The sequence below is a fragment of the Salvia hispanica genome, chromosome 6 (genome assembly GCF_023119035.1).
Source record: "Salvia hispanica cultivar TCC Black 2014 chromosome 6, UniMelb_Shisp_WGS_1.0, whole genome shotgun sequence".
In the NCBI taxonomy this organism is placed as follows: Eukaryota; Viridiplantae; Streptophyta; class Magnoliopsida; order Lamiales; family Lamiaceae; genus Salvia; species Salvia hispanica.
The window spans coordinates 28,432,074-28,444,494 of record NC_062970.1 but is presented as its reverse complement, the minus strand read 5'-3'; the positions used below and the strand labels follow the sequence as shown (position 1 = coordinate 28,444,494).

The window sequence follows — 12,421 nt, the reverse complement described above, 5'->3', positions numbered from 1 at the left end:
TGCATTGGTTAAGGGATAAATTCTGTGATTTCCCGGGTCTAACAAACCTTTTTGAGCCAGGTGCATAGAGAAAATTGCCAACCCCAGGAAGAAGACAGAGATCACCTGGTGGAGGAAGCCGGCAAGGAAAATAAGCTGAACAAGGAAGAGCGCTAGACAAAAGAGCATTGAATCGAAGGGCAAAATGGGCATTGCAAGAACAGTCTAGAAGCTCTATCCTTTATAAAAAGGGAGCACGCAATCAACATGATCATCACCTTTCAGCTCCTAGCTTAGTTTTCTTCTTTTCTCTACACACTCACACACTTAGGGGGAAATCGTAGGGGGGTTCTCGTTTCATCAGAAGTTTGGGTGCAACACCGTCTCTACGGAGGCGAAGAAACAATTATCTTTAATTTTCTGTCTACTTTTGGTACTCGCCGAGTCCTCGCTGTTCGAGGCTCGACTTTGGTGTTGTTTCTATCGTTCGATGTTTCGTATTTTGCAATGAATATGTCTGTGTATGTTTCGTTTATCTTATCGTGTTGTTTTGGGTTTGATTTGCTGATTATTGTTGGTTGATCTGAGTTTGGAGTTGGTTTGTAAGAAATTTGTTGTCGATCGGTTGAATCTACGTAGACTAGTGAGGATCGGAGGTGGAAATGATGTTTGGTTGTTGTGGATGGCTTGGATCCGGAGTGGATTAAGCGTCCTGTGGTTGAATCTGCTTGTTTTGTGTTTCATTCGATTGTTTAAGTTCTGTTTTCTCATTTAACCTCGTCTAGTAGCCGTAGATGTGACATCCATGACCCAAAACATGTATTATTTTGCATATGAAAATATTTTTTATTTATTATTGCATATTTTTTATATAATGTTATTTGCATAATAAATATTATATCAATATATATTACCTTAATATTAAATAGTTAAGTGTATACATATATAATAATGTGAATGTGTGCATGAAAATGTCTTGTCCTTGGAAATATATAATATACGTACACGTTCTTGTATGCATACAGGTACAAAGTGAATATGATGAGTATTTTATTCACTAAGAAAGTTTTATTAATATTTTTATACTTAGAATATTAAATTGTTTATTTTGTAAGTTATCTTTATCGCACAATTATATATGTAAGGGACGTGTAGTACCAAGTGTTTAACTAAAGACATGCCACTTGGATATATAACAATCCTTGTAATATGTATAAGTCGGTAAGTTGCCGACGTGAAGGTCTATATATACAAATACACATAATTATGAAAAAAAGGAGGAGAGGGGAAGGAAGAAAATAAAAAGGGGAAGAGAGAGCCTTCGGTAATCAGAGAAGAAGTTTACCATAACACATGGTTTGATTTTTAAATTGATTGAGAGTTATAAATTAAAGAGTTCGAATCAGGAGAGTCAGAATCAGGAGTTTAGTAAGTTTATCTATCGTGATCAGGTGTGTATAAATCACACTTTTAGTTTTATATATTTTATGTGATTAATTGCTATGTGTTAAATTGGAGTGAATATTTGAATAATATGATGTGATACTGATATGATATGTGTTTAGTGGTAATGATGGAGATATATACTTGGTCCAATAAATATATTGATAGTATATTATATTGGAATTATTTAATGGAATATGATATGGATAGGTGATTGGTGCAATTGATATGTTTGCACATGGTTTTAGAATTATTTGAATCATTGGATTAAAGAGGATATGGGACAGTCATGCCCTGAGTCTGATATCAATGGCAATGGACCTACGGGTCATATACAATGGCAATGGACCTACGGGTCATATATACAATGGCAAGAGACCTTCGGGTCATATATACAATGGCAATGGACCTTCGGGTCATATATATATATATATATAGAGAGAGAGAGAGAGAGAGTTGTGATCAATGTCGAACCAATTTCAAAGACCGAACTAGAGACCAAATCTGGGCCATTAGATCTAGTTTTTTTGATGAGATGTGCTGCTGTGAAATTTTTTTCGGCTTCATTATAAGCCCATTTTACTTCATTGTATAGGTTTATTACTTCATTCTGTTCGTAATACCTTGAAACTACAACATGTTTTTACTTGCTTATAGTAGGCTTTGAAATGATTCAACATATGCTTCATTCAAATTCATTGACGTGGATTTTTGCTTGATTAACATTTAAAAATGCAATTTATTCAAGTGAGTTTATTACTTCATTCAGAAACATTATTACTTCATTGGATAAGATTTTTACTTCATTTCAGTAGGACTTCAAATGCTTCTACACATACTTCATTCCAATAATTTATTACATTATTCCATGTGATTATTAAACCATATTAGCGCTATGGCGGTGGTGATAGATATTGTAGAGAGAAAGAACGACACGCGACGGCGAAACCACATTTACGTACTGGAATGAAGTAAAAACCAACTGGAATGAAGTAAAAACCTACTAGAATGAAGTAATATATTCTGGAACGAAGATAAATCTTCGTAGCATGTTAGTATGACTTATTTACCATCGGATGAATTAAAATAGGCTCGTGATGAAGGCGAAAATAATTTATTAATTTATGTATCTTATCCATAAAAAACTAGATCTAAAAGCCCTAATTTGGTAGGGTTCGGTGGTTCGGTCTTTAAGAGTGAATTTGTGGATAATGGGACTCTATATATATATATATATATATATATATATATATATATACAATGGCAATGAGACCTTCGGGTCAGATACAATGGAATCCCGGGCAGATGTCAGGCTTGATTTGTCACAGAATAATAAACTGAATAGTGTGACATATGCCTATGTATATGAAATTGTTTCTAATATTTGTTGGTTATTGTTATGTATATTGGTTAAAGAATATATTGATACCTGGGATGTGAAATTAAAGGTAAGGTTTATATACACTGAGTTGTGGCTCATATAAACCACTAATATTTTTCAGGAATAAGATATCAATGATGCGTGGGTTGATGTGAGTTACAGTTATTATAAGGGTTGGCGGCTGACACATTTTGACAACCTTCTCCTCCTCATCATTTTTGCATGTAGATAAATGTGTAGTATACAGAGTGGTGAGAAAGTCTCACTACCGTTTAGAATGTTTTGAAATATGTACTTGATAAATGTTGATCTTTGAAAATTATAGAATATGTGTGCTTTTGAAAATTTGAATTTATTTATAGTAAGTGCATACGTCATAAGGGTTGAGGTGTGACAGTAGATCTGCTTTAGTTTTAACTGTTCTTCATTTCTGTCGGTTTAATTCCGTCTACTTTGCTTTGATCTTCGTTCTTGCTCTGTTTTTAACTGGTTGTTTCATGATAAATGTTGAAGAAGATGATGTCGTTGTTAGTTAGTCCTTGAATTAGTTATTTTGCAGCTTTTCAATCGTACTCTACCTTTTCAGAAAATGGTCCCCACATTTAGTTGCTTTCTCAGGTCTAGGTTAATTCAGGAAATTGTTCGTTCGATCTAGTAATTGTCTCGCTCTATTTCGTTTAATGTGCATGTTTTTATGTTTCTGCCTAGATCTAGCTGTTAGAGTAGCATATTTCAATTATCAAGTCTAGGAATTAAAGCTCAACCCCAATATTGCGTGGCAGCAGCCAAAAAAAATAAATTGTTCCCGAGTCTTTGAACATGTTTACTTGCGCATTCATCTCTGTGGATTCGATCCCTACTTCCACGTACTAGTTTTCTTAATTAAAGCGGGTTGAGGGTTTTTGAAGAGGGAGTTAAGGTTTTGATTGTGTGCCCAACGACAGGTAGCTCAAGGTTCTCTGAGTTCCTAGACCCAGTGTCTAGCGGATTTCCTGGACCGAGGGTTTTCTTCATTATTTTTTAGAACACGCCTTCGCTAACCATCATTAGTTTCTATCCCAGCCTCTTCAGTGGTCTTGCTCAGAAGATGGTTTCTACAAGAAAGTATGAAAATTTTCCATTGGTTTATTTGTTAGGCAAGTTGTCATTGCTCTTGCCGGTTGCTATTGCCTCAGTGGAAAGAGCATTTTCAGCAATGAAATTCATCTAGAGTTCTTTATGTAATTGTGTGAGAGACCAACTATTACAAGATTGTTTAGTTCCTTACATTGAAAAAGATGTTTTTGTTAATGTTACTAATGAAACTATTATGCAGCGATTCCAGAAGATGAAGAATAGAAGAGAAATGTTATGATATGTTTGGTTTTGACTTTAATATTTAAATATTATTATTTAATTTTATATATTTTCTAATTTTATTATAAATTATTTTTGGACCTCCCATCATAAAAATCATGCGTCAGTCACTGTCAATAATCATTCTTATTGGATTAGGATAATTAATCGCCTAAATTGCATTATGTGACATATTTATATAACAATCCTAAAATATCTAAAAAAATCCCAAAACTTAAATTTTTTTGGTATAACTTTTTCGATATAACTTATTTTTCAGCATACTATATCAAATTAAAGTAATTTTACAAGAATTTTAAGGAAATTTCAATTGCATACATTCCTATGAAAAAAATTGCACGAAAATGTAATTTCTATATTTCTATAACGACTTACATATAATGCTATTCATTGCATTGTTATGATGTCCTAAGTCAATGCACATAATGCCCTATGTTCAATGTGTATAATTAATGCCAAAAAATGTAGTCCTAATATTTTTTTAGTATGTTTTCAGATTTGCAAGCAAATTCATGTGGTTATGATACGTGTTTTCAATGCACCAAGTGTAGTGTATGTAATTCCCTAAGTACAGATAAAATGTGTATACTTTCGAATTATATGTATATGTATTACAATTATTAATCGGATGATTTTATTTTTTAATGTCCTAATTCACATTAAACTAATATGTAATATCCATCATAAACCCTATATATATCTCCATCATTAATTTTTTAATCTAGAGTGAACTACAAAATTAGTCCCTGAACTATGCGTTTATCTCGCCAATGAACCCTGGACTTTAAAAATATCACCAGACAACCCTGGACTAAGCGTTTATCTCGAAAATGGTCATTTTTTACTGTTTCGTGACGAAAATACCCTTTTAAAAGGTTTTGGGGGTTTGGACAATTTGGTCTTTTTATATTTTAAATCTGATATTATTTCAGTGATGTACAAAATTTGATATTATTTCAAAATTATCATTCTTCTTCCCTTTTTCCATCCTTCACTTTGTTTCTTTATTTCAATATTAGATTTAATTTTATAAAATTAAATTTTAAATTTTGATTTTTAAATATCAATAATTTTTTTAATTATTAAAATTACTATTAAATAACAAAGTAATAGTTTTAATCAATATTTGATAGTGTCTAATATTTAATCAATAAGGTACGATGACGCCTTAGTTTTAATCAATATTTAATAGTTTTAATCATAAATAGATCATATAACACGATTTATTCCGAAATAAATATGCATCTAATGTATAGGAGAATTTGACTAAAAATATTATGAAGTTGGCTAAAAATTTGATACTACCAAAAATTTGATGTAGGAGAATTTTTGTTGAAATTTTCTAGTTAATTTTGATTGTTTTCAAATTAATAAACGAAAATTATATTAGTCTTACATTAGATGCATATTTATTTCGAAATAAATTGTGTTATATGATCTATTTATGATTAAAACTAAGGTGTCGTCGTACCTTATTGGTTAAATATTAGACACTATCAAATATTGATTAAAACTATTAATTTGTTATTTAATAGTAATTTTAATAATTAAAAAAATTTATTGATATTTAAAAATCGAAATTTAAAATTTAATTTTATAAAATTAAATCTAATATTGAAATAAAGAAACAAAGTGAAGGATGGAAAAAGGGAAGAAGAATGATAATTTTGAAATAATATCAAATTTAGTACATCATTGAAATAATATCAGATTTAAAATGTAAAAGGACCAAATTGCCCAAACCCCCAAAACCTTCCAAAAGGGTATTTTTGTCACGAAACAGTGAAAAATGACCATTTTCGAGATAAATGCTTAGTCCAGGGTTGTCTGGGAATATTTTTAAAGTCCAGGGTTCATTGGCGAGATAAACGCATAGTCCAGGGACTAATTTTGTAGTTCACTCTTTAATCTAAGGCTTCACATTTAATCTTAATTTTAATTTATCAAGATTAATATTCATTTTAATCTTATTTATATATAAAATTAAAATTCATTTTTAATCTATCAAAATTAAGATTCAATTTAATCCTATTCATATATCGTGTGTATATATATGTGTGTATGTGTGGCACGTTTTTTAAACTATTTATCTAGCCTAAAACATACTGACTTTACAACGAAAACCAGCTTGACATGCTGATTTGATCATATATACCCCATATTATCTTTCCATCATTTTGTTGGAGTTTTGCCAATTCATGAAACTTTGCCCCTATCACATTTTTCAAATTAATTGTCAAATTTAATGTTAAAAGATTTATTTAAATTTAATTTTAAATCCAAACAGCAGGCTATGTCTTGTAGCTTAAAACTGGTTACGAATTTGAAGCATATATGGTTCTGCAGTTCATTTCAAATTTGACTAATATATTAATATTAATTACTTCCTCTATTCGTGAATATGAGTTTCATTTTTCTATTTTAGTTCATTCACGAATAAAAGTCTCAGTTCATTTTTTTACTATAAATGATAATATGGTCTGAAATTCCACAATTTATTCCATTCACATATCATTAAAAAATAATACATATAGGATTCATATTCCACTAACTTTTTTTTCCAATTACTTTTCTTAACATTTCTCAAAACTCGTCCCGCGAGACTCCTAATGACAGACGGATTGAGTATTTTACAATTTATAAAAAATGAAGTGGTTAATAATAATAATAATAATAATAATAATAATAATAATAATAATAATAATAATAATAATAATAATAATAATAATAATAATAATAATAATAATAATAATACCAAATCTACCTCATTATTATTGTGTCATAAAGCACTTCCTAATCAGCAGGAATTCACTATTTTTTTGTATATAATTCATACTCTTAGTAAATAAAGAAAGGAAATCAATTGTACAGTATATAATTGAAGCTCTATATTAAATGTTTCGTAGATCCAACGCGTTGTCAATAGAAAAAAATAGAAGTAATCTTTTCAACACAAAATTAGTCATATGAATGCGAGTAGGATAAATATACTTGTTCCCTTTCTAGAATGGAAATTTCCTTTATTCTCTTCATATTGAAAATCTTCCACCAAAGTTGAATTTCAACACTTGAGTCACCAACCAAACGGTCCCTCTCCACCCTGGACATGCAAATAGTTAACCTAGTTGCCGACCATCACCCCACTGACACGTGTCCCATTGTGATTGCTTCTCTTATCCTTATCTACATTGACTTTATCTACATTCAATTAGGTCAGCGCTCATTTACTCATCCAATCAGACCCCCATTCCCAATTAATATGCTCCCAGCCGCATGAGATCCCTACCCCAGCACTAGAATACCCTTTTGCCTTTATAAATTTAAATTTAAAGGAGAAATAAATGTGAACGCGATATTTGGTGGTGTTATATAATCTCTTCGCACATCATCATATACTCCATTCTTCGCAAGGAATTTAATTTAACACACACATATATTATAGCTGTGCGGATCGGAGGAGCAATTAGTTAGGGTTTTTGGACGGAAAAACGAGGTTCATTTTGTTCGCCAGCTACGTAGCTGAGAAGTGATCAGTTAGAATGAGGAGAAGAGCGGTGAATAGCGCCGAGAAGGCGGAGGAAGGTGAGAGGAAGAAGGCGGTGGTGAAATTGGAGAGGAGGCTGCTCAAATACGAGGAGCTGCCGGAGTATTTAAAGGATAACGAATTTATAACGGATCATTACAGATGCGAGTGGCCTTTGAAAGATGTAATTCGCAGCCTCTTCACCTTGCACAACGAGACGCTCAATATCTGGACGTGAGTCGATTTCAATTCAATCCTTTCAATTTTGATTCAGTTTTCGTGTTTCCGGTTTGGATTTTTGGAATCAAAGTGTAGAGATTCTGATTTTGGCTCGATTTTGTTCAGGCATTTGATCGGATTCGTGATATTTTTCGGATTGACAGTTATCAGCTTGACGGACAAGACGACGTTCAAAAATGTGTTGGCCGCTTTTTTCGGGTAATTCACGCAATTGTAGTTGATTGTTTGATGATATTTTGGGCATTTCTTCTTCTTCACACATTTCACACTATTTTCTTATCGTTTGGATTATTGACCAATGATTGAATCTGCAGAGAGGGAAGCAACGGATGGTTGTTCAAGTCGACGATGATGATGAACCAATCCAACGGCTCTAGCGCTTTCTTTTCGGTTAGTGTCTTTTCTTCTCTTTCTTCTCAAACTTTGGAGACAAATTACCAAAAAAATATATTAAAGCTTGCCATTTTGGACAATAGTAGTCACGGGCTGGTGGGCCGTTACACACATGCTGTTTTTATTTTAGGGTAGAAATTCCCCTCTAATAAAAATCTAAATACTTATCAAATAAAACTTGTAATATATTCCCTCGGTCCCATTAAAATGAAACATTTTCTTTTTTGATCGGTCCTATTAAAAATGAAATGTTTCTAAAAATGGAAACAATACTCTTTCTATTTTTACTTATCTCTTACTTTACTCCTTCTTCATTTATTCACAAAACAACATTATATAAAATCTTGTGCCGTAAAACAAATGTTTCATATTTAATGGGACGGAGTAAGTATGTATTTTCCCTGTATTCAAAGAGGTGTGACTTGTGCGAATCAATAAAGTGGCTGGCATGATGATTTTTCTTGTTGATACCAATGGAATGCATCTGTCTCAAGCTGGCAATTATAATGTCTCAAGCTAAACTCAGAAAGTAATTGAGTTATATACCGGATTTATTAGTCATTTAACTAGCTATTTGAGGAATTCAATTATATCGAATGATAGTAAAATGAGTTAATATTGGCAACATTAGTTGTAATCCAATAAGTTGATTCAATAGTTCTATTTCTTTATTATGTATACCTAATTGGTCGGTCAGAATTGTGCTGCCATATTAGCGTCTTATACGGTCGATTCTTTTTAATTAAAGATAATCTTTTTTATGATTGCATACTGCCCTTTATGATTGTACATGATTTTCATATATATATTTTGGATTTTGGAAGACTTATCTTAGTTAAAAGATATAGTATTAAATACAGACTTCTTTGTACGAGTTTCGGGGGAATCTTCTTGTTAATTAAGTTTCGAATTAAATTCCTTGATTTTTCTGGTCCCCCTATAGAATCAGGCACGTGGGGACAAAGTTCCAAGGAGAGTATTTCTTGGAAACATTGATTGAATTTAATGCGAGCACAACTGCAAAAAAATAGTAGTATTACGCTTCGATTTAAATATTACACTGACTGTTGAAAATTAGACTAAAATTCAAAATTAATCACGTACATTTGTTCAATTAAATTTTTTAGTTCTACATATTAAATTTTTTAACTTTTGATTTTAAATACTATATTTTGATCTATATTTAATTGTTCTGTAAAAAATTAATGGTTAAACACATTTTAAAGTCCTAAAGTCCAAAATCAGTCTTGTACATTTGCACAAAAAACCTATTTAGTCAGGCACATTTAGAGCATCCGCAATGGGTAATAGGCCAGCCATAGGCCAGCCATTCTCTCCCCTGCCACGTCAGCAACACTCAAAAAACCACCTGCCACATCAGATTTAAGTAGCCGGCCATAGAGCCAAAGCCGCAATAAAAATAATTCAAAATATACTACATTTACGGAATTAAAATTACTAAAATACGGAATTAAATTTACGACACATATACGGGAAAAATAATCCATTCCATTAAAAAAAAATTACAAATATTTTTAAAAAAAAATACATGATTCTTTTCTAAAAAAAAAAAGGGCTTCAACACACGAAGAAACATCTTCTCGCGTGGGGTGCAGTGGCGGCCCTCCACTCTTGTAAGACCTTGTACATCTGATCCCGCGTATGGTTACGCGAATGGAGAGTGTACTCGAGTGGGAGCGGGTGGGAGGGCGGAGGGGCCGGACCTCAGCGGGCGATAGGGGAGGATCATGGCCCCTCGCGGCTCGGCTTCGCCTGCCCAGTCCAATCGGGCGGGCGCGACACTGTGAATGAAGGAGGAGACGGAAACTCCTCGACATCCGGGGGGAGGTCGTGGGATCCGCCTGGCTTCTTGACGCTGTAGTCGCCCCGGCTATAGTTCGGGCCGTCGCTCAGCCGGCCAGCCGGCGCGCCCCGCTCTCGGAACTCCTCGGAGTCCTTCGCCAACAAGAAGCACTCCCTTAAGGTGAACTCCTTATACTTCCCCTCCAAGGGAACTGACTCGCGGCTATCCTCCGGGCGTCCTCCTCGTTCTGCCCACTCTTGAGCCGACGGAGGGCGTTGGCGTACAAATTCGCAAGATGCTCTTAAGTGTGTTATCTTTTTGATCATAAACAATAGGTTTTGGTTCAAGTTTAACTCATCAATTAGGTTAAAATCAATTTGATGGAACTGTTAAATATGGATCAAAACGTAATACTCCTGAGACCAAGTTAACAAATTTATATTTATAATGCAAGCAATCCTACACATGAAGAATTAATAATCCATGTATGTGAATTCAAAAACTAATATGGCTTGTTTTTTTGTATTGGACGTGGAAATGCAGGATTCATATCTGAGACATATTGCAGAATCACCAATCTTGGGCATGAACATATACTCAAAGTCAGTCCCAGTATGGCCTTGGTTGGTATTCCTGGGCGGAGCAATGACCTGCTTGATCTTCAGCACAGTGTCGCACCTCTTCGCTTGCCACTCTCGGCGGTTCTACTTCTTCTTCTGGCGGCTGGACTACGTTGGCATCTCCCTCATGATCGTCTGCTCCTTCTTCGCTCCCATATACTACGCCTTCTCCGACCAACCTCACTGGCGCTTCCTCTACCTCTCCTCCATCACACTAGTCGGCATCCTGGTCGTCGTCACTCTGCTGGCCCCTTCTCTCTCTAGCGGCCGTTTCAGGTCCTTCAGAGCTGCTCTGTTCCTCTGTATGGGATTCTCAGGCGTCATTCCAGCCACCCACGCTGTCCTCCTCCACTACGACCACCCCTTGATTTTAGGATCCCTTTGTTATGAGATTGTGATGGGGCTTTTGTACGCTGTTGGGGCGGTCTTTTATGTGACTAGGATCCCTGAGAGATGGAGGCCCGGTGCGTTTGACATTGTGGGCCACAGCCATCAGATTTTCCACGTGCTCGTCGTTGCCGCCGCCTTGGCTCACAGCGCTGCCACGCTCATTATTATGGAATGGCGACGGGGTTTTACTGCCACGGCTTAATAGGTTGTGATGATTTTATTCGCATGAGTTTCTCTAGTTTTGTTTCTGTTCTGCTTCTGCTTGTGATGATGATGATATCATAATATATATATATATATATATATATATATATATATAGATATGTATTTGTATCTGCTTGAACTTGTGAAGCTCGATATATAAAGGAAATTGGATCCTTATACAAAATGATATTCTTGATTAATGAGTTGTTTCTGCTGGCCCCTCTTCAAACTGGTAATATTTGTGATACTCCATTTAGAAGCCATATTTGTCATCCTAACTTTCAGATTTCGTATTCAAAACTATTTGATAAACATCGAGGTAACTTAATTGCATGGGAAATTATTCAAAGTTATTGATCAAGCGCATGCGCATAAAAATACAATCTTACTTTTTAAATGGTGGTGAAAATTTACATAAAATAAGATTTAAACTCCACGCACAAAGTACTAGACAGTAGACACATTGAAGATGTAACATCCCACTTTTTTGAACCCTAATTTTCGAGACATAAAAAATTTTGCATTAAATGTTTTAGTACTTTTGATGACGTGGAGTCGTGAATTAATTGAGGAACGAAGTATGACCGAGTCGGGTCTAGAGTTGCGTTGGAAGTTTGAAAAGTCAAACTTGTTGAATATATGATGTGGTATGTGATTAATTAAATTAAAGGTGAATTATTTGTTTAAGGGTGAGTGAGATTATTAGGAAGATTTCCATAAATACTATAACCCCATTTTTTGCCTTGTTGAAATTTTCGAACCCTATGGTTCTAAGGTGATTTTTGAAAATCACCTATTGTTGGGAAGGAAGAATTATTTTATTTTTAATAGATCCCTTATTGATTTCCTTCTATGCCTAGAATTTAAATATTCTACCAAATCTTACCATACTTCAAGAGATCTTGTCATATATTATTTTAATTAATTTCTTCTTCCATACTCCACAATATTTGTTTTTAATTAATTGTGGAGAATAAAATCTTTCCAAATATCCTATTTTATTTACCTAAAGATCTCATTGGACTTTATAAATAAGAGAAACCCCTAAACCCTAGCCACATTATTTTCGCCCCCTCCCTCTTTTCCTT

General features: G+C 33.9%; 1 protein-coding gene across 2 annotated transcripts; it reads left to right on the top strand.

The window, feature by feature from the left end:
- Nucleotides 1–7,499: 7,499 nt before the first annotated feature.
- On the top strand, nt 7,500–11,533 carry LOC125195825 (heptahelical transmembrane protein 2-like). 2 transcript variants are annotated; one of them, XM_048094077.1, is made up of 4 exons: nt 7,500–7,916; nt 8,028–8,120; nt 8,237–8,312; nt 10,663–11,533. In XM_048094077.1, the coding sequence occupies exons 1-4, from the start codon at nt 7,699–7,701 to the stop codon at nt 11,329–11,331; spliced, it is 1,056 nt and encodes a 351-aa protein (XP_047950034.1). In that variant the 5' UTR covers nt 7,500–7,698; the 3' UTR covers nt 11,332–11,533. The 2 variants fall into 2 exon arrangements, with proteins under 2 accessions (XP_047950034.1, XP_047950035.1); XM_048094078.1 differs by having other exon boundaries at nt 7,835–7,916; nt 8,066–8,120.
- Nucleotides 11,534–12,421: the final 888 nt, after the last annotated feature.